This window comes from Lepus europaeus, chromosome 20, assembly GCF_033115175.1.
Source record: "Lepus europaeus isolate LE1 chromosome 20, mLepTim1.pri, whole genome shotgun sequence".
Taxonomy (NCBI): Eukaryota; Metazoa; Chordata; class Mammalia; order Lagomorpha; family Leporidae; genus Lepus; species Lepus europaeus.
The window spans coordinates 3,261,372-3,283,297 of NC_084846.1; the positions used below are offsets into that span (position 1 = coordinate 3,261,372).

General features: G+C 66.1%; 1 protein-coding gene across 1 annotated transcript; it reads left to right on the forward strand.

Moving 5' to 3' along the window:
• The first annotated feature begins 133 nt into the window (after positions 1-133).
• SAFB2 (scaffold attachment factor B2) lies at positions 134-21,898 on the forward strand. The gene is given in 22 exon segments (XM_062179245.1): positions 134-350; positions 626-713; positions 5,381-5,445; positions 5,521-5,706; positions 7,035-7,097; positions 8,132-8,159; positions 8,979-9,522; positions 9,928-9,977; positions 10,280-10,398; positions 12,394-12,543; positions 12,626-12,738; positions 15,575-15,705; positions 17,203-17,294; positions 17,468-17,604; positions 18,928-19,221; positions 19,523-19,663; positions 20,184-20,226; positions 20,638-20,749; positions 20,752-20,767; positions 21,249-21,361; positions 21,442-21,505; positions 21,593-21,898. Coding segments are annotated over 22 exon segments (2,886 nt in total). The 5' UTR covers positions 134-164; the 3' UTR covers positions 21,744-21,898.
• Positions 21,899-21,926: the final 28 nt, after the last annotated feature.

Below are 21,926 nucleotides of genomic sequence, written 5' to 3' on the forward strand. Positions count from 1 at the left end.
CTGCGGCGAGGAGCGTGCGCGCTGGTTGCTAAGAGCGCCGGCGAGGGAGGGGGCGCGGCCGCAAAGCGGGGCGGGAGGAAGCGAGTGCGTTTTCCTCCGAGGCGGCGCCATTTTGTGCTCAGAGCCGCTGCAGCCGCGGGCGGTGCGCGGCCGGGCGGGCGAGGATGTCGGAGACCCCGGCCGAGTCGGGCGACTCGGGCCCCGGCGCGGCCGCCCCGGGCTCTGGCGCCTCTGAGGCCGGGACGCGGCGCCTCAGCGAGCTGCGGGTGATCGACCTGCGGGCCGAGCTCAAGAAGCGGAACCTGGACACGGCCGGCAACAAGAGCGTGCTGATGGAGCGGCTCCGGAAGGTGAGGCGGCCGGCTGTGTGACCTTGGCCGCCGCCGCCCCTCTCTGTGCCCCGCGCCCCGAGAGCCCCCGCTGGCCGCGCCCTCGCCTCGGCGACCTTGGGCCGCGGCTGCCGAGGCCGGGGCGGGCGCGGGGCCGCCCCGCAGTGGGCGCCCAGCGCAGTGCCAGCCGGGGGGGGGCTTCCGGCGCCGGCCCGGGCCCCTGCGTGGCCGCAGCGGAGCTGGGCCGCCCCGGCCCGCCAAGCGCGGCCTCACCCCGGCGTCTCCGTCTCCCCTAGGCGGTGCAGGAGGAAGGGCAGGACCCCGACGACATGGGCGGCGAGCTGGAAGGCGCCGGCCGGAGGCTGGCAAAGAGGTTCGCCAGAGGTGCGTGGGCCGCGCTGCGGGCCGGGGCTGGGGTCGGGGGTGGGGGCTCGCAGGGGCCGGGCCGGGCCTGAGCGCTCGCCCGGGCCGGGAGGTCCAGGCTGCCCCGCGTCGGCTGCGTGACCCGCGCTGCGTGCGGGCGGCGGCGGGGCTGGGGCCGGGGCTGGGGTCGGGGGTGGGGGGCTCGCCCGGGCCGGGAGGACCAGGCGGCCCCGCGTCGGCTGCGTGGCCTTAAGCCTAGAAGAGGGGCGCCGAGCTGAGGCCACGTAGGACACGAGGGCCCAGCGTGGACAGAGCGGCTGTCACCCGTCTGCCTGGTCCGTGCCCTTGTGGTTTTTTTTTTTTTTTAATTTAGAACTTTTTTTTTTTTAAGAGTTATTATTTATTTGAAAGGCAGAGTTGCGGCGAACGGGAGAGGGAGGTCTTCTGTCTGCTGGTTCCTCCCCATGGCTGCCTGGGCCAGGCTGAGCCGGGAGCTCCCCCGGGTCTCCCCCGGGGTGCAGGGGCCCAGGCACTCGGGCCGTCCTCCGCTGCCTCCCAGGCGCGCCAGCAGGAGCCGCGTCGAGTGGAGCCCCCGGGCCCGGAGCAGGCGTTCACGTGGGCGCGGGTGCTGCGGGAGGCAGCTTAGGCCCCCTGGTTGCGTGCGTGGGCCCTGGCCCCTGTGCGTCCTACCCCTGGAGGCGCGATTGCTGGCACGTGTGTGGTGCTGTCCCCTCTCCCCATCCCCGCAGCGGCGTTCTGTCCCCGTGGAGTCCGCGTTCCGGGCGTTTCTCGGCGGGGGGGGGGGGGGCAGGTCATGGACGCGGGGCCTCTGAGCGGTGTTTCCGCCCCGGGTCGTTCCTGCTCACGGCCGATGGCAATGACTTGAGTGTTTGTGTGCGCGAGCGCCGCGGACCAGGTCCTCGCCTGGCCGGGACAGCGGCGCTTCTGAGTGTGGGAAAGGCTGCTGTAGCTGACCGCGGGCTCAAGGGGACTCAGTCGGGAGTGGGAGTGGGAGTGTGTTTCGCCGGTGCTGTTTCGCCGGTGCTGTTTCGCCGGTGCCGCGTTGGAACTCCTGGCCGGATACCGCACCTCGTCCAGGGGCTCGGTGATCAGGAGCCCGAAGGAGGCTGGGAGCTTCCTGGAGCGGCGATGCCCGCTTAGCACCGCGTCCGGGTCTTGGCGGGCCTGGGCCTGAGCGGTTGGACGGCAGCCTCAGCCTGGCGCTGGGCGTCTGAACGCCTGGGTGACAGCGTGGGCGAGGGGCGGCTTTGCACACGGTGGGGGGGCCACGCTCAGGCTGCCGGGTCCACCCCAGCTCCTGAGCACCTGCTCTCCCTGCGCACACATGGGAGACCTGGATGGAGCTCCTGGCTTCAGCCTGGCCCGGCCCCAGCTGGTGGGGTATTTGGGGCCTGAGCCAGGAAACAGACGATCCGGCCCGCCACGCCCCCTCTCTTTTTCTCTGTCTCTCAGGTAGATGGAAAGGTTCCGTAAACAACACCAAGCTGGGGGTAGATCGGGACTGGTTGGGGTTAGCCGCTGCTGTGGGCACGGAGAGACCGCCCCAGAGCCTCCCCGATCCAGGTCCTGCCCTGAGCTGGGGGCTCTCTGGAGCAGTGGGCACCTGCGCAGCTGTAGGGGGCTCTGGGCGCTGCGGCAGCCTGGGGTCATGCACAGCCTGTGTCTCGCCCAGGAGCTCGCCAGCACCGACTCCTTTTGGGAGTCCAGAGGCCCCCCGCCGTGGGACGGACATGGTCACGGGGAGCGGCCTCGCCCCGCAGGCACATGGAGGGGGTTGAGGTGGTGTCTCCCGGTGACAGCCCGGGTCTGTGGAGTGGAGTGCGGCTCCTGCTCTGTCTCCGCCCACCAAGGCCAGGGCGTGGGCCGGGGCTGCCCCTGTGATGCCCGCCAAGGCCCGGGGTCCGGGGTTGGGGGCACTGCTGAGCTTGGGGGACACGGCCGGGATGCTGAGGCGCTGGGACCGAGAGGTGCTCTTGCTGTCTTAGAGAAGTGATAAAAAATCCAAACTCTCTGGGTCGTGTGGGAACGTGGGAACGTGAAGTGACTTGTGAGTGTGCGTAGCGGGAAACGCTCCTCACTATGCAGAGCATTGGGGGGGGCCCCAGCGGGGTTTCTGCACGGGGCCACTGCGTGCCGTGCGTGGAGTGGTGGGGCGTGGGGGAGTGACAGTGACAGTGACGGGGGAGTGATGGGGCGTGAGGGAGTGACAGTGACGGGGGAGTGATGGGGCGTGGGGGAGTGACAGTGACGGGGGAGTGATGGGGCGTGGGGGAGTGACAGTGACGGGAGTGATGGGACGTGAGGGAGTGACAGTGGTGGGGGAGTGACGTGATGGGGGAGTGATGGGGCGTGGGGGAGTGACAGTGACGGGGGAGTGATGGGACGTGGGGGAGTGACAGTGGTGGGGGAGTGATGTGATGGGGGAGTGGTGGGGCGTGGGGGAGTGACAGTGACAGTGACGGGGGAGTGATGGGGCGTGAGGGAGTGACAGTGACGGGGGAGTGATGGGGCGTGGGGGAGTGACAGTGACGGGGGAGTGATGGGGCGTGGGGGAGTGACAGTGACGGGGGAGTGATGGGGCGTGGGGGAGTGACGTGATGGGGGAGTGATGGGGCGTGGGGGAGTGACAGTGACAGTGACAGGGGAGTGATGGGACGTGGGGGAGTGACAGTGACAGTGACGGGGAGTGATGGGGCGTGGGGGAGTGATGGGGCGTGGGGGAGTGATGGGGCGTGGGGGAGTGACAGTGACGGGGGAGTGATGGGGCGTGGGGGAGTGACAGTGACGGGGGAGTGATGGGGCGTGGGGGAGTGACAGTGACGGGGGAGTGATGGGGCGTGGGGGAGTGACAGTGACGGGGGAGTGATGGGGTGTGGGGGAGTGACAGTGACGGGGGAGTGATGGGGCGTGGGGGAGTGACAGTGACGGGAGTGATGGGACGTGAGGGAGTGACAGTGGTGGGGGAGTGACGTGATGGGGCGTGGGGGAGTGATGGGACGTGGGGGAGTGACAGTGACGGGGGAGTGATGGGACGTGAGGGAGTGACGGTGATGGGGGAGTGATGGGGCGTGAGGGAGTGATGGGGCGTGGGGGAGTGACAATGACGGGGAGTGATGGGACGTGAAGGAGTGACAGTAACCAGTAAGGGGGGGGGCGCGACAGTGACGGGGTGTGAGGGAGTGACAGTGACGGAGTGTGACAGTGACGGGCGTGAGGGAGTGACAGTGACAGAGTGATGGGGCGTGACAGTGACAGAGTGATGGGGCGTGACAGTGACAGGGGGCGTGAGGGAGTGACAGTGACGGGGGAGTGACGTGATGGGGGAGTGATGGGGCGTGAGGGAGTGACAGTGACGGAGTGTGACAGTGACGGGGCGTGAGGGAGTGACAGTGACAGTGATGGGGCGTGACAGTGACAGGGGGAGTGAGGGAGTGACAGTGACGGGGGAGTGACGTGATGGGGGAGTGATGGGGCGTGAGGGAGTGACAGTGACGGAGTGTGACAGTGACGGGGCGTGAGGGAGTGACAGTGACGGAGTGTGACAGTGACGGGCGTGAGGGAGTGACAGTGACAAGGGGGAGTGACAGTGACAGGGGGAGTGAGGGAGTGACAGTGACGGGGGAGTGACGTGATGGGGGAGTGATGGGGCGTGAGGGAGTGACAGTGACGGAGTGTGACAGTGACGGGGCGTGAGGGAGTGACAGTGACGGAGTGTGACAGTGACGGGCGTGAGGGAGTGACAGTGACAAGGGGGAGTGACAGTGACAGAGTGATGGGGCGTGACAGTGACAGGGGGCGTGAGGGAGTGACAGTGCGGGGAGTGAGGGGCACCAGGCTCCGCCCTCCTTTTGGATGCTGTGGCCGCCTGCGCTCTGCAGTGGAGGAAGCCCCTGCGTTCCCAAGCGTCGCGTTCGAGTTGTCGTTCCTAGTGTGTATCCCGAGTAGTGTCCCTGGGACAGAGGGCGTGATGCGTACGTGTGTGTGTGCGCGCGCGTACGTGCTATGAAGGTTACTTGAAAGGCGGAGCTCCAGGGAGAGAGGAAGAGGAGAGTCCCTCCACCACTGATTCACTCCTGCACGCGGCCAGCACTGAGCCGGGCCTGCCTCCTTCCCGGGAGCCGGAGCTGCGGGGAGCGGCTGGGACACAGGGGCGCCCGGATCAGGGGCGCAGGGCAGCCCAGGTCTCAGCGCCTTCCGGCTTCGGGTCGGCGCGCAGCTGCGGCCTTTCTCTGCCCTCCTAACCCGGAGGTGTGCGCTCCTTCCTCTGGAGTACGAGGCAGACCTCGAAATCGTTCCTTTGCATTCGCAAAACCTTGGGTGCCTGCTGGCCGAATGGCAGGCTGTGCGCCCCGGGCCTTGCCGAAGCCGGTCCCCCGGCTCAGAGTGCTAAGGGATGGGCGGCCAGGGCTCCGAGGGCCCGCGGCCGCTGCATGTCGCGCTCGGCGGTGGAAGATGCCCGCCCTCTCTCGCCCGTTTCCCTGAGAGGGTGTTTGCCTGGCCCGGGGTGGTCGGGAGCCTCTCGAAGCTGTGCCGCCCTTGGGAAGTGGGCGGCGCTCCCCGCCTTCGGGGCCCACCGAGCGCTACACAGAAGGCCTAGGGCGTCTCGCTCTCCTGGCACCGCCGGCCTGGCCCCGTGGGGACTAACGGTGAGTGTTACCTGTCATTAGGGCAGAAGACGGAGGAGGAAGGCCCTGAAGACAACGGCCTGGAGGAGGACCCCGCGGACGGGCAGGTACGCGCCGGGGAGAGGATGGCTGCAGCCCGCGTCGGCGCCGCCGGCTCACGCTCGCCTCCCTCCCGCCTGCAGGAGGACGTGGAAGCAGGGCTGGAGGCCTTGCGCGGCATGGACATGGTGGACATTAGTGTGCTGGACGAAACCGAGGCCGACGCCGGCGGCGCTCCGGAGTTTGGCGAGGACGCTGACGACATGCTCGACTCCTTTTGTGACAGTAGAGCGTACGGGGCTGCGGCGCTGAGGCCCCTGGAGCACGCTGTAGGTAGCCGGCAGCCGTGCACGCACCCCTCGCCCTGGCCCCCGCCGCCAGGGCAGTGCCGACAGATCGCCGGAACGAGAATAAGTTGGTGGTAGATTTGACCCCCGTAAGCGCCCGAGACGAGGTGTTAGCTGGTGAACGGCTTTGCCGAGCACCACAGGCGCAGAGTGTCTCGGTGTTTGGATGGGAGACGCTTTCGGGGTGCACTGTCACTCGCAAGGCGGAGACTGGCACGGCTGACCACGCTTCTCTCCGGCGGCTCAGCGCTGGGCCCGTGTGGCGGCACAGTGGGTGCAGCTACCACCCATGGGTGCCAGTATGCGACCAGCTCCTTCAGTCCTATCCCGCTGCCTGCTGATGCGCCTGGGAGAGCAGCAGAGGAGGGCTCAAGTGCTTGGGCCCCCACCACCTACACGGGAGACCCCGACGGAGTTCCAGGCTCCAGCTTCAGCCTGGCCCAGCCCTGGCTGCTGTGGCCACGTGGGGAGTGAACCAGCGCATGGAAGATCTCTCTGTGTCTCTCCTTCTCTCTGTAACTGCACGCGAGGAGTTGGGTTCCCGTCACCTCGTGTAGCCGACCTGGGTTGAGCTCCCGGCTCAGGCCAGGCCCTTGCCCGCTGTAGTGGGCGTCTGACGCGCTCTGTGTTGGCTGAATGGCGACTGCTTCCCAGGCGCTCTCTAGGCAGCAGTGGTGAACGTGTGCCAGCCCCGGGCCGCGGTGGCGGCTGGGAGCTCGGGCACTCTGGCTCTCAGAGAAACAGATGGGGAAGGCTCAGAGGGCAGGAGTCACGTGCTGGACCTGTGCCGCAGCTGGCGTAGGGGTCCTGCCCGCTTCCCCGTTGACTGACGCCGTGTGCGAGTGGCACCTTTTCCCATATTAGGCTGACAGAGGCTTCGAGGTCACGTGTTCAAATCTACCCGGGGATCGGGGGAGAATACTCGGACAGGATCTCTTCCCTTACAGAGGCAGTGGCCTTTGAATTCAGTAGACCTTAAGTGCTAAGATGATGGTCAGGGTAACCGGTTCCTTGCATTGCCGTATCCTCAGAGAAGTCAACGCCTGGTGGTGGCGGGGCTGCCGGGCCAGGTGGCGGGTGCGGTTTCTGCTCTGAGTTCTGGCCTGCGGGTCCTGGGGAGGGCCGTGCCTGATCCGCGCCGGTGCGGAGGTGGTGCAGGGACCCGCTCCACTGGGCGCCCAGGCGGTGTGGCCCGCAGCTGCGCGCCAGGCAGAGGTGCAGAGCACGGCGGGGTTGCTGGGAAGGTAGGCCGGCGTTGGTCCTGGCGTCCGCCGCTCTGGTCCACACAGGAGGTGCGTTTTGTTTTTCAGGTGGATGGGGAGGCCTTCGAGAACTCCATGGAAGCGACGGCGTTGGACCTCAGGATGAGTCCGGTGAGTGACCTGGTTCCGCTTTGTCGAATTTTAACGCGCGGTTGATTCAGCTTGGGGACAAGGGGTCAGCACAGCACGGACAGCCCCAGCGTTGTCAATCTGGGGTCACAGGTCACACAAGCAGACTTCAGAAGCGTGTGGGAAAATGGAAATAATTAAAAGATAGGTTTGGGGGCCTGGCGCAATAGCGCGGTGGGCAATGTCTGCGGCACAGGCGTCCCTTATAGGTGCTGGGTCGTGTCCCAGCTGCCCTACTTCCTGTCCAGCGCAGCTAATGCCCTGGGGAAGCAGCAGAAGATAGCTTAAATGCTTGGGTCCCTGTCACCCACGTGGGAGACCCAGAAGAAGCTCCTGGCTTGGGATCGGCCCAGCTCTGGCTGTTGCAGCCATTTGGGGAATGAACCAGCGGATGGAAGACCTCTCTTCTGTCTCTCCCTTTCTCTTTCTGTAACTCTGCCTTTTAAATAATACATACATAAGTAAATACATAAATAAGAAAGAGAATAGTGAGCACCCGGATGCAGCTCCAGGCTCCTGGCTACAGCCTGAGCCAGCTCAGCTATCGTGGCCGTTGGGTGAGTGGAGCCAGGGACAGACGAACCCTGTGCCTTCCTTGCCCTCTCCCTTGGCTCTCTGGCGGTCTGCCTTTCAACTAGAAATACAAATACACAGTTTCCAAAATGCCAAGTTTGTTTGAAAGGCAGTGATGGAGGGACATCTTCCACCCACTGGTTCGTGCCCAAGTGAGCGGGACGAGCCATGGACCAGCTGGAGTCCGGCCCGGCGCCGGCATGCGACGGCCGCGGCACACAGAGGCCCCGCGTGAATACTTCTTTTGGTTTTTAAGATTCATTTGTTTATCTTAAAGGTGATTCACCTGAGAGGCAGAGTTCCAAAGGAGGGTGGAGGTCCCCGAGCGGAGGAAGCTTTGTGGGCAGGGCATCGGCTCAGGGGCCGAAGGCTGCGTGCGGGCTGACACGCGCGTGTCTGTCTCTGTCTCTGTCTCTGTCTCTCTCTCTCTCTCTCTCTCACAGGACATTGAAGACGCCCTGTTGGAGCCAGGTACTGCTAAGCTGCGCGGTTAGTTGCGGTTTGGCGGTGTCACGCTGCTCTCGGTCCTTAGCCGTGTATCTCGAGCTGTGTTGCGGTCTTGCCGGTTCCCTACTGGTGGGCGATGCAGCTCGCACAGGCTCAGAGATTGGAAACCCACTCGTATCACCAGATCTGTGGGTGCCGTGCGGCCGCCCAAGGGCACGGGCAGGGGTGAGCTGCGGCCACGATTTCGCCGCTGAGCACGCGGAGGGCAGCCCAGCGGCGCCCCTGGGTTTCTGTGCGGGAGACAGATCTTGTGATATTGTGCCAGTCATTCTGGGTGTGCAGTTGAGGCGGTTAAAGCTGTGGTCAGGGCACGGTCAGCCTGAGGAGCCGCGGATTCCGGAAGAGGAGTCGGCGTTTTGCGCGAAGACCGCCAGCCCGGCGTCGTGCCCCTGGACTGCGTCTGCGCCGCGGGAAGACGGGGCTCCCGCACTGGACTGTTCTGTCCGCGACACACGAAGACGCTCGCAGCGGGCGGCGGCCCGGACACTGGCCGCGCCGTCCCTCTGAAGACGATCGGGAGCGCCCTGAACAGAGCCCTCGGCAAGACCCGCGAAGCGGCCCGCGGTTGCAGGTGTTGCGTCTTGGGGGCCTTTTCTCTTCCACGTAGCCTAGGGCGCAGGGAGCGTGAGCAGTGTCACTGTGTGTGCCGCGGGTTTTCCAATCTCTGTGTAGCTAGCGGTTCTCTTCGTGTTAGTGTGGCCGCCGTGCCAGTGCCGCATTTGTGATTGCTGTATTTCCCTGGTAATTAAACCTTGTGCCATTCTATTCCTGTTAAATCCGTAGAAAATGAGAAAATACTCGACATTTTGGGGGAAACTTGTAAGTCTGAGCCAGTAAAAGAAGAAGGTTCCGAGCTGGAGCAGCCATTTGCACAGGATACAAGTAGCGTGGGGCCAGACAGGAAGCTTGCGGAGGAAGAGGACGTTTTTGACAGCGCTCATGCTCATCCGGAGGAGGAGGAGGAGTTGGAGGAGGAGGAGGAGGAAGAGGGAGATTTAGATTTGGCCAGCGAGTCAACACGAGCTCAGTGGAGCAAGGCAGACGCGCTGGTAGACACGGGTGGGGAGCCCGTGGCGCAGACGGGCGGAGGCGCCAGGACGGACTGTGAGCCTGTAGGGCTAGCCGAGCCAGTTGAGCAGAGTAGCGCGGCCTCAGAGCTCGCGGAGGCCTCTAGCCAGGAGGTCGCGGAAGCGCCCACGGAAGCCCCAAGCCCAGAGCCCAGAGATAGCAAAGAAGACGTGAAGAAGTTTGCTTTTGAAGCTTGTAATGAAGTCCCTCCGGCTCCTAAAGAGTCCTCAACCAGTGAGGGCGCTGATCAGAAAATGAGGTTTGTTGTTTCTCAGTTTTAGACCAGACGCTATCTCCTTTCCATTGGTCGTTAATGACGCGCACGCTGTGTGTCTGCAGTTGCCAGCCAGGCTGCTGAGACTGTAGTTTACCTCTAAGAACGTGTATGCCCTCTGTGTACTCGTAACGGGAGATCCGAGTCCGCGGCGCTCAGCCCAGCACGGCTGTTCTAAGTGTCAGTCGCCCCCTCCCACTAAGTGGCATTGACCTTGGCGAGTCTGCCGCGGGCCTGGGGTGAGGTTGTCCAGTACCTAAGCTTGCAGAGGCGCCTCTAGAATTGTGTTTCAGACTAACTTCTGGTAGGTATGCAGTCCTAGCACGCCGTCCTGTCACGTAGCGGCCTGCGTGCGCGGCCTGTGTGAGTGACACTCGCTTTTGTCTCTAGCTCTTTGAAGGAAGAGAAAGACATAAAGCCAGTCGTTAAGGATGAGAGAGGTAAGGATGCGGGGCGCGGCCCCAGGAGCCGTTGCGGGCGCTCGCGCCAACCGTCGGGGGCGCGGCGCGGGCTTTTCTGGCGGTGGTCTTTCCAGGTTGGCGAGCAGCGCGCGCTGTCAGCCACGCGCCCGTGGCTGCTCCTGGAGCAGCGAGGCCCTGCATTCTGCTGCCCAGGGCTCCCGCCTGCCGCCTCTCCGGGCGTGGGCAGCAGTAAATCCGCGCATCTGCGGGGGAACGGTGGGCGCGGCTACGGGGCTTCCTGTGGGCCTTGGGGGAAGCATCAGAGTTCCCGTGTCGTGCAGGCCGCAGCGGCAGCAATGGCGGCGGCGGCAGCGGCTCAGGCAGGAACCTGTGGGTCAGCGGGCTGTCCTCCACCACGCGCGCCACAGACCTGAAGAACCTCTTCAGCAAGTACGGCAAGGTAGGCTGGCCACAGGGCAGGGGAGGCAGCCCAGAGCTGTGGCCGCCGTGGGTCTCCGTGGGTCCCGCTCCAGCTGCCACAGACCCGTGGCTCAAGAGCTGTCCCCACGTGCTGGTCAGTCACGGGGCGCGTCCCAGCTTCTGCGTGGCCGGGAACTTCTCTCCCACCCTCTCTCGGGCTGGAGGTCACCGCCGTATTGCGGCCGACACAGCTGCAGGTGGCACGCTGGGCGCCTCTCGCGGGCAGTGGTCGTGTGCCCCCCGCACTTGGTGTGGTTCGGTAGCCAGGACGTGATGCTGGCTTAGCTACGGAGCATCTGAGAAACCGAAGCCGGCTCTGTGTGTGCCAGTCAGAAGGCGGCGGCACTGTGCCGCCATCGGGCGCCTGGCGGGAGTGGCCCTCCAGGGGACCAGGAGGCTCTGTGCTGCGTGCTCTGGGGACCCTGGCCCTGAGACGCCACTCACCCTGGCTGCAGAAGTCCGTCTGCCGTCCAGCGCAGCCTCGCAGGACCAGGCACCTGCTGCGTCCAGGCCGCCTTGGGTGGGGTGTGGCTGGGCGTCGGGGGGCTCCCGCCGGCCGGTACTGTGTTGTGTTCCCTGACTCCATGGAGACGTTCAGAGCACCTGGTGTGTGCCAAGCGGCCCATGCCCGAGGGCCGTGTGTGCGCTGGGAGGTGGCTCTGGCCCACCCTGGGGAAGAAGTGACGTCTGGCAGAGCTGGCCCCGCCCGGAGCTCTTGGCCGTTTGCGTGGCTGGTGCCACTGGGCGCGGTGTTCGCACGTCCGCGCGGTCACCCCCTTGGGCGCCCTGGAGTCCCGAGCGGTTTCTTCCTTAGTCTCTGGTCCCCAAGCGGCTGCGGCCCCAGAGCCTGGGATGGGATTTCCTTCACCCCGGCTCCTGCTCCCTCAGCTGTCTCACCCACCGTGTCTCTGAGCTCCAGACTCGTCTGCTGTGCTGCGGGGGCCCCTCCCACGCTGGGGTTTATCTCCGCGCATCTGCCCGCGTGAACGGTGGCTGTTGGCGCGGCCCCGTCGGCCAGCCCTGGCGTCCCCTTCCCTGGGTCGGTCTCTCTCAGTGGGGCTTTCCTTCGTCATGTGCCGGGTTTGCTTTCTTTGCTTGCCTTCCTGGTCGTTCAAAAGAAATTTTTGAGTTTGTTTCTGTTCATTTTGCTTTGGAAGGCAGAGAGAGGTAGAGCTCTCCACCCACGGTTCATCCCCACCCACCCCCCACACCGGTACAAGCCCACGCTGAGCCAGGCCAAAGTGGGAGTCGAGGCGCAGCCCCCTCGAGCGGCAGGGACCAGGCTCGTGGGCCCTCAACGCTGCCTCCAGGGCTCGCGTAAGCGGGAAGCCGGGCCGGAAGCAGAGCCGCGTCTTGCCGGATCTCCGTGAGGGACGCGGCTCCTGGGGCCTTGGCTTGGATCAGGCGTGGGGAGAGCTGTTCTGGGGGCGCGTTCTGCTGTGAGGGCTGGGCTTGTTCCAGACGTGGCACAGCTGCACAGTGCCGGGGCTGCCCGTTCCTGGGGAGCCCCTCTCCCGCTCCTGCCCCAGCCCTTGCCCCTGCCCTCGTTCTGGGCGGCGTGGCGGGAAGGGCGCTCTGGGCTGCCCTCTGCTGAGGCCTGGTGTGCGTGTCGTGATCGCTCTGCCTCGTCCAGAGTCGGCGCCATCCTTGGCTGCCTGCCGGCCGCCCGCGTGCTCCAACACTCACAGCAGTCCCGGGGACCCCGCTGCTGTGGTGGCGTCAGGTGTGGGGCCAGGGCCTGGTGTGGGGCGCGGCTGCCCTGCAGGCCTCCCCCAGCCTCCCAGAGTTGATGAGCCGGCCCCGTGTGCGGGGAGCACGGGGCTGCCGTGAGTCCTGGCTGTGCTGCCTGCTGTCAGAGGCGATCGCAATGCTGTAGGTCAGGCCCTGGGCTTGGGCTGCTCCCGGCCAGCTCGCCCCTGACCGCAGTGCGCCCACCAAGCGCTGGGCGAGTGGCTGAGAGGGCCCTGCATTCCAGGTGGTCGGGGCCAAGGTGGTGACGAACGCGCGCAGCCCCGGGGCGCGATGCTACGGCTTCGTCACCATGGCGACCGCGGAGGAGGCCACCAAGTGCATCAGCCACCTGCACAGGACGGAGCTGCACGGCAGGATGATCTCCGTGGAGAAGGTGAGGCCGCCCTGCCATCCACGGGGCTGCAGCCGCAGGCCACGCCACGCCCACGCCCACTGCTGTCCATGTCGCGTTGTAGGCTAAAAACGAGCCTGCAGGCAAGAAGCTGGCCGACAGGAAGGAGAGCGACGTGAAGAGGGAGAAGCTGCCTGGCGCCGACAGACACCACCCCGTGGAGATCAAGACGGAGAAGTAAAGTGACCGCTCGGCTTTCTCGGGGCGCGGAGGGGCAGCGCTGCCAGCCCTGAGAGGCACCTGTGCCCGCCGGGCCCCGGCCCAGCTTCCCCCACCTCGGGACTCTCCCCTGGTCCATGCAGCTCTTGTTTTCCGTCTCGGCGGGTGTGGGAAGCTGGGCCTCTGTGGGCCCCGACACGACTGCGGTGGCCCTGCGCTCGGGTGCTTCTCGGAGCGCTCCAGGTCCCTGCTGTGCGTGGGCGCAGCAGTTTGGGAATCGGGTCTTAGGGCCTCTCTCTATAGCGGGGATCTCTATCTCGAATGAACCGGCAACGGGCGCAGGTCTCTGAGCAGGTGTGCTGGTGTCGGGGGCCGGGTCGGGTGGCGGAGGGCAGGCCAAGGAGCCATCAGCGTTGCCGGCTTCCTCCCCCGCCTCCCCTGGCACTGTGGGAGCCGATGGCCTGGCCGAGTCCAGCAGCGTCGTGGTGGTTCTGTTTTGCTCTTGCTTTTTGTCTTAAGATTGACGTTTTGCAGGCAGACCGGCAGGGAAAGGGAGGAGCTGGGAGAGCTCTCTGCTAGGCTGTGCCCCAGACGGCCCGCTGGAGCCGGGAGCCCGGAGCTCCCGGCCAGGTGTCCCGTGTCCTCGAGCCAGCACCTGCTCCCTCCGGAGGATGCTGGCACCCCAAGCAGAGTGGCAGCTGCTGGGCGGGGGGCCGAGAGCAGCGCTTCCCCGTTGTCACTGTGGCCCCCGAGGAGCGAGTGTGCAGTGAGCCTGCGTGCGCCCGGGGGTGAGACCCTGTTCTGGGAGTAGCCTCTCAGAGCTGATGAGCCGGCCCGGTCTGTGGGGAGCACAGGGCTGCCCGGCTGAGCACAGTGAGGCTCGGCCGGGGGGGGGGGGGCAGGGCGGCCTGAGCTTTGTGTGGAGCAGGAAGTGGGTGCAGAGCGTGCAGGCGCCTGGCCCTGTGTGCGCCGGTGCTGGCCCCGGGCGGCCCTGTGGCTCCTGGGTTTGAGGGGGGGGCAGGCGTTTAGGACCCAGCCGCCTGGCAGCTCGAGTGGCCTGACATTGCCCCCTCCTCCTTCCTCTCCCACCTCGCCCACCTCTGCTCGCACCTTCAGATTCTGCGAGTCAGCTGTCCGCTTCTTTCCAAAGAAGCAACTTTTTTTTAAAAATATTTATTTATTTATTTGAAAGGCAGAGTTACACAGAGAGAGAGAAAGGTCTTCCATCTGCTGGTTCACTCCCCAGATGGCCACAACGGCCAGAGCTGCACTGATCTGAAGCCAGGAGCCAGGAGCTTCTTCCTGGTCTCCCATGCTGGTGCAGGGGCCAAGCACTTGGGCCATCCTCCACTGCTTTCCCAGGCCACAGCAGAGAGCTGGACCGGAAGAGGAGCAGCCGGGACTCGAACCAGTGCCCATAGGGGATGCTGGTACTGCAGGCAGTGGCTTTATCTGCTATACCACAGCACCAGCCCCAAGATTTATTTTTAATATTAATATTTAGCTGTAAGGCAGAGTGAAAGAGAAAGAGATCTTCGTTGGCTGGGTCACTCCCCAAACAGTCAGGGCTAAGCCAGGCTGACCCCAGGAGCTAGAGGCTCCATCTGGGGCTCCCACGTGGGTGGCAGGAGTCCACGCACCGGAGCCCTCACCGCTGTCTCCAGGCCCATTGGCAGGGAGCTGGCTGGGGAGGGGAGGAGGTGGGACTCTGCCTGCAGCACAGCGCCCGCCCCTCCGTGCAGCTCTTGCTGTGTAACCGGCTGACAGCTCCCTTTGGGAAGGGGCCAGGTCTGGGGGGAGGGCAGGGCCGCACCCAGTGCTGCCTCGGGCTGTCCTGAGACGCCTTACCCAACACGCTTCTCCACGGCCCTGGCCGGGTCGGGCTGTGCATGGAAAGCCACAGGAGGTTGCCACCGAAGGATCGACCAGGGTGCACCGTCACGGGGACGGGGACGAGTGTTGGTGACTGCACTGCGTTTGTGACGTCACAGATACAGACTATTGGGGGTGGCACTGCGGTGCAGCGGGTTAAAGCCCCGGCCTGCGCTGCTGGCATCCCATAGAGGCGCCGGTTCGGCTGCTCCGCTTTCCATCCAGCTCCCTGCTAACACGCCTGGGACAGCGGCAGAGGACGGCCCCCTGTGGGAGACCGGAAGGAAGCTCCTGGCTCCTGTGGAGTGAACCAGCGGACGGAAGGTCCCCTCTGTCTGCGTCTCTCTCTCTCTGTAACTCTCTTTCAAATACAATAAGCCTTTAAAGAAAAAAGGACTTTATGGGGGAGCTGCTTAGGCCCCTCCGGGTGCCCGCCGTCAGTTACCGTGTGCGGGCTTCCGGGGCTTTTGAGACGATGTCGATTTTTGCGAAACACCTTTGTGCTGGGGAGCAGAGGTGGAAAGAGAGCTGAGGGATCCGCGGCGCGGCCTGGCTGCCTGCGGCGGCTGGGAGAAGCCGGGGAGCCCTCATCCCACGGGGCCTCCGGGCCGCCTTCCCTGGCTCGTGCCCGGTGTCTAATAATTGTGCACTTTAATTGCCTGAGATGAACAGCTTCAGGGGACGCGGGAGACGATCTGAATGGCTAAGATGATTTATTTCGTGATTAACATCGCCTTTGGTGGAGTTGATACCGGCGGCCCCGTGTTTGCCGTCCTCGGATCCTCCATTCTGTGTGCTGTGTCCCCTGTGCGCAGACGCGACCCTGCGCACTGAGCTTGAACGCACACCACGCCGCCCTCTCCGGGGTGCAGAATAAGTTTTGCCCTGGTGCGGCCCGTCGGGGTACCGTGGGGACCTTGGTGCCCACCGTTCCCGTGACAGCCCGTGACGAACTCGTGTTGCTAATCGTGTTTTTAAACAGAACCATCATTAAGAAGGAAGAGAAAATTGAGAAAAAAGAGGAAAAGAGGCCGGAAGACATTAAGAAAGAAGAGAAAGACCCAGACGAGCTGAAGGCTGGGCCTGCGAACCGCTGCAGGGCCACCAAGTCAGGTGACGAGAGCTCCGCCTGGGTGGCTTTCAGAGGGCGGTGGGTGGGGCCCGAGTTCCACTGTGGCGGGGAGACACAGACACAGGCCTGACCCCTGAAGCAGCGTCTGGAAGTGCTCACGCGGGCTCTACAGCCTGCCGCTGGCCTTCCCGCGTCTTAGCGGGTGATAGCCTGGGGTTTGCAGGAGGGAGACGCCTGGTCCCTTCCAGGTACCCGCAGGCGTCTGTAGGCTTTCCTGTGCTGGTCTTGCAAGCTGGAAGTAGTAAACGCAGCTGAAGGAAGACCTCAGCGCGCGGGTCCATTGAAGCAGCTGCCTTAGAGCAATGCCATTTCTCTTGTCATCCTTTGAGAGTATTTAAAAAAAATTACTCATTTGAGAGTCAGAGTTACAGAGAGAAATCTTCCATCGCTGTTTCACTCCCCAGAGAGCCGCGACAGCTGGGGCTGGCCAATCCGAAGGCAGGAGCCAGGAGCTTCTTCCGAGTCCCCTGTGTAGGTGCAGGGGCCCAAGCGCTTGGGCCATCTTCTGCTTTCCCAGGCCATAGCAGGGAGCTGAATGGGAGGTGGAGCGCTGGGACTCTAACTGGCGCCCATATGGGATGCCGGCATTGCTAATGGCTGCTTTATCCACTACACTACAACGCTGGCCCCCTAAAAATTTTTACTTATTTGAGGGGCAGAGAGAGCACCTACCTGCTGGCTCCCTCCGAATGGCTGCAAGGCCCAGGGCTGGGCCAAAGCCAGGAGCCAAGAGCCCAGTCTGAGTTTGCATTGTGGGGGCAGGGACGAAATCCTTGGGCTGTCACCACTGCCTCCCAGGGTCAGCGTTAGCAGGAAGCTGGGGTCAGGAGCCAGGGTGGGACTGGAGGCCGAGCGCTCGGCGCGGGCACGGGCATCTCAGCCACCGGTCTCGGCGCCCGGGCTTCTGTCACTGGTTGCTCTCTGCACCATTGAGTTTGTGGTGACTCTGAGTGTTCTGTGGCAAAAAATAAACCAGCCCTCCCGCCCCCCAGGAGGACACAGACAAAGGCCAGCCATCTGGAGCACTGAGGCAGTGCCGCGCGCTGTGAGAGCTTCAGTCAGCGGTGCCATTCCCCCGCCGTCTCACGAGGAGCGTGTCTAAATGCTCCTCGATCTTGTAGATCTCCCCAGATAAGCCATCACTGCAGCAGTCAGCGCCTGGCTGGCGCGTCGTCGGGCGGGGAGAGGCTGAGGGTGGGTGAGGGGAGCCCTCCCGGCTCGCCGGGCTCTGCGGCGGCTCCGCGGCCTGCCCGGGAAGACAAAACAGCTGGTTCTCCCAGGCTAGGCAGATCAGAGTGAGGGGTGCAGGCAGGGCGCACTTGTGCACGTGGCGGGGACACCTGCGGCCCCAGGGGACGCTGTCCCGTGGGAGCAGGTCGGTATCGTGGCCCCAGCAGCCGCCCGTGCCAGTGCAGGGCTGCCTGGGCTGGAAGCTGGGCCCCGCGTGCCGTGGTGGATCCTCGTATCTCTCCCTGAAGGGAGCCGAGGCCCGGAGCGGACAGTGGTCATGGATAAGTCGAAAGGCGAGCCCGTCATCAGCGTGAAGACCACCAGCAGGTCCAAGGAGAGAGTGAGTGCGCCTGCCGCCCCAGCCCGGCCCCAGTGCCCGCCGCTCGCTGCCCTGCACGTCCGGGGCGCTCTGAGGGTCCCGGGGGTGGCCTCCAGGACGGGCCTGTGAGTGCTCGCGGCGGACCTGTTCCCATGTCTGGCTTCTCGCGCTAACAAAGCCACCTTCGTGAACAGAGCTCCCCGAGTCAGGACCGCAAGTCCCAGAGCAAGGAGAAGAGGGACATCCTGTCGTTCGACAAGATCAAGGAGCAGAGGGAGCGCGAGCGCCAGCGGCAGCGCGAGCGCGAGATCCGGGAGACCGAGCGGCGCCGGTGAGCCCGGTCCCATGGAGCCATGGCTGCCGCCACGGCCTCCCTCCCCTCCCGGAACGGCTCCGCCTCCTCGTCCCAGTCCGCTGTGAAGGAGCCGGCCTGCCGGGGGGCTGGTCACCTCCACCGTCCCCCCAGTCCCCGTCACCTCCGCTGTCCCCCCTGGTCACCTCCATCTCCACCTCCACTGCCCCCCCTGGTCCCCGTCACCTTCGCTGTCCCCCCTGGTCACCTCCATCTCCACCTCCACTGCCCCCCCTGGTCCCCGTCACCTTCGCTGTCCCCCCTGGTCACCTCCATCTCCACCTCCACTGCCCCCCCCCGGTCCCTGTCACCTCCACTGTCCCCCCGGTCCCTGTCACCTCCACCTCCACTGTCCCCCCTGGTCCCCGTCACCTCCACTGTCCCCCTGGTCCCCGTCACCTCCACCTCCACTGTCCCCCCTGGTCCCCGTCACCTCCACCGTCCCCCCTGGTCACCTCCACCTCCACCGTCCCCCCGGTCCCCGTCACCTCCACCTCCACTGTCCCCCCTGGTCCCTGTCACCTCCACTGTCCCCAGGTCCCCGTCACCTCCACCGTCCCCCCCTGGTCACCTCCACCTCCACCGTCCCCCCGGTCCCCGTCACCTCCACTGTCCCCCTGGTCCCCGTCACCTCCACCGTCCCACCTGGTCCCCGTCACCTCCACCGTCCCCCCGGTCCCCGTCACCTCCACCGTCCCCCCTGGTCCCTGTCGGTGTTCGGGAAGCCCTGGCAAGCTATGGTGGGAGATGCTCGTGTCACCCCCTCCCCTTGCGGTTTCAGGGAGTGAGAGGTGGTGAGAAGCCGCCTCGCGCCTTCCCAGTGCCACCCGAGAACGCGAGGCCCGGAGAAGGTGGCCGCGGGCCTGCTGCACCCTAGAGGCGGCCCGTAGCCTTACCTGGGCCTCGGCCAGCATGCCGCCTCTTCCACGCCTCGGCAGGGCGTAGGCCCGGGAGTGTTTGGGATTTCAGGTTCTCAAGAGTCCATGGATGCAGTTAGCCCCCCCCCCCCCCCATGAGCTATTCGGAAATCCACGCACACCAGGGTCTGCGAAGGCCACAGAGCTGTCTGTACCCCAATAAGCTCCCCTGTATGCACTTGTGTTTATTGGAGAGTGCGGGGGGCGGGGCAGCCAGAGTCGGGGTGCAGACGCCATGCAGCTCCAGGCCCATGGGCTGGGCACCCCAGCGCCCCCTGCCAGCTGGCCCTGCGCCCTGGGGCCTCCTCGCTGCCCCGCGGGAGGTGGGGCCGGTCCGGGGCCGGGGTGTCCGCACTGCGGTCAAGGCGGCGTCCCATCCCCGCAGGGAGCGCGAGCAGCGGGAGCGGGAGCAGCGGCTCGAGGCCCTGCACGAGCGCAAGGAGAAGGCGCGGCTGCAGCGGGAGCGCCTGCAGCTCCAGTGCCAGCGGCAGCGGCTGGAGCGCGAGCGCATGGAGCGGGAGCGGCTGGAGCGCGAGCGCATGCGCGTGGAGCGCGAGCGCCGGCGCGAGCAGGAGCGCATCCACCGCGAGCGCGAGGAGCTGCGGCGCCAGCAGGAGCAGCTGCGCTACGAGCAGGAGCGGCGGCCCGCGGCGCGGCGGCCCTACGACCTGGACGGCCGGTGGGTGGGGCCGGGGGCTGCGGGGCGGGGGCGGCCCTACGACCTGGACGGTGGGGTTGGCTGGGTTCGCAGGGCGCGCACCCGTCCACACCCGCCCTCCTCCCCTCTGTAAAAGCCTCTGAGGGAGGCTGGGGGCCTGGGCACGACAAGGGGGTGGGGTCTGCCGGGAACCTGGTTCCGCGCTGCACCGAGGTGTGCGGCCTGCCCCTAGTGAGAGCGACGTCTGGGAAGAGGCCCCCGCCCCTCCCCCGTTCCCGTTCCCGTTCCCGAGTGAGCAGGGCCTTCTCTGTCCATGAACCAGGCGAGAGGACGCTTACTGGCTAGAGGGGAAGCGCATGGCGTTGGAGGACAGGTACCGCACCGACTTCCCCCGGCCGGAGCATCGCTTCCACGACTTCGACCATCGGGACCGGGGCCAGTACCAGGACCACGCGGCTAACAGGTCAGCGCCGTGAGCAGGCTGCTGGCACGGGCACTCACTGCCGGGGCCGGGGCTTGCGGGCAGGAGGCAGCCTGGGGCCACTGTCAGCCCAGCTGTGGCCCTTGGCCCCGGGGGAGTGTGTGATCCTGGCCAGCACTCACCGGGCACGTGCCCACGGCCCACGGAGCCCAAGCCCCTGCAGAGTCCTGGGCGGGCCAGCTCGAGACGGAGATCCCCCCGCCCGCCGGTTGCCTTGTCTGCTTTCCTGTGCCCCTGCTGTCCCAGCTCAATTCCGTCCTTGTCTTGCGGGCGGTGTCCTGAGCCCCGCGCCCATCGCTGGCTCCCCCGCATGAGCCGTCAGGACCGAGAGAGCAGGGCGGGGGGCTGCGAAGCTGTTGTCGGAGGCATCAACGCGGGTGCCGGTGCGGTCGTGTTGCTGGTCACCCGTTGGGGTCCCAGCGCGGAGCCGGGAGCCGGCCGCCCCTCCCGCTGGCTCCTCGGCGGCCCAGAGCAGGCCCGCCCACCAGCTTTGCTCTTGCAGGAGGGAAGGCGCCAGGCCAGTGATGGGCGAGCGAGACGGGCAGGTGAGTGGGAGCCCGGGGCCAGGCCTGCCGTGGGGAGGAGGCAGCAGTGTGCAGGAGGCTGGCCCTCGCCCCTTGCCCGTGGGCGTGCAGGTCCCTGCGCTGCCGCTTGCCTGGGGGGCTCCCCGTCGCAGTATTCGGGTGCCCCTGTAACCCAGATGGCTTGGTGGCCAGTTAGGGAGGTGGTTCGGCCACCCTGGGGACCGTCCCTGTCGGGAACAAGTCTGCAGAGGGAGCCATGGCTCTTACAGTGCTCTTGGCCCCGGGTCCCAAGTCAGCCACTCAGCAGTGGCCGGGGGCGGGGCGGGCGGCAGAGCCAGGGCGCGGCGAGGGGGCTCCGGGCCAGCTGCACCCACGTGCTGCCTGGGGCCTGGCAGGAGCGGCTCGGTGAGCCTGGCCCTGCCCACCTTGCAGCACTACTCAGAGGACCGCCACGGCCACGGCGGGCCCCCAGAGCGCCACAGCCGGGACTCGCGGGACGGCTGGGGGGGCTACAGCTCGGACAAGAGGATGAGCGAAGGCCGGGGCTGCCGCCTCCCCCCAGGTAGGCGGGGGGCCTGCTGCTGAGGAGGGGGCTCGGGTGGGGAGGGGCACAGGCAGGCCATGCTGTCCCGGGTGCCTGCGAGAACTGGGGACGGGTGGAGACGGGCGGGGGTCTGCGTGGCCCCAGGGTGCGCATTCACTTGCCAGGGTTACCTCACACGGCACAGGGGAGATCCACTTACCGTAGCAGCTAGCCACCGCACCCCATCTGGGCACCGGGTCAGGTCCTGGCGGCTCCACTTCTGGTCCAGCCCCCTGCTAATGGCCTGGGGAAGGCAGTGGAGGACGGCCCGAGTGTCAGCCCATGTGGGAGACCTGCGTGGCTCAGGCCTCCTGGTGCACTGGCTCGTGGTTTGGTTCCAGCTGCCGCCGCCCAGGGCTGACATGCTGACCGCTGGTGTCTGGAGGCACGGCCCCCGGCTGGGTGCACCACGCCGCCCGTGGGCGCGCCCAGCAGCCGTGCGCCTGCTCTGTTGGCACAGGGGCGGCCGCGACTGGGGCGAGCACCACCAGCGACTGCAGGAGCCCCCGGCACGCGCCTGGCAGGGCGGCGCGGACGAGGGCGTGGCCGCGCGGGAGCACGCCAGGTGGCCAGGTACTGTGGGGGGCGGTCCCCGCCGCGCAGGGCTCCCCGGGAGCAGAGCAGAGCGTGTGCCAATGCCGCCCTCCCCGCAGGTGCTGAGAGAGGCCTGACGGGGCCCTCGGGGCCGGCGCACGCGAGTCGCGGCGGAGCGGCGGGGTAAGAAGTGGGTCGCCCCGCGGGCCTGGGGCGCGGCGGGGGCGGGGCTTTGCACCTGCTGGAAACAGTGCGTGCCTCTGTCCCTAGGCGAGGCGGCTTCCCGCAAGGCGGGCACTCCCAGGGCCACGTGGTGCCCGGGGGCGGACTGGACGGCGGCGGAGTGGCCGGCCAGGACCGGGGCAGCAGAGTCCCGCACCCGCACCCGCACCCGTACCCCCACTTCACTCGCCGCTACTGACGGCGCGCACGGCGCGGGCTCAGGTAGGCGGCGCCTGTCGCACGGTCCAGGTTACCCGGAACTGTGGGGTCTTCTGCCAACGCCTTGTAGCTCCAGACAATGTGAACTCCCTTCTTTTTCTTTCTTTTTTAAATAAATATGTTTTCGTTCTGCCATTTTTAAGACGAGGTTTCTGTCTTCCAT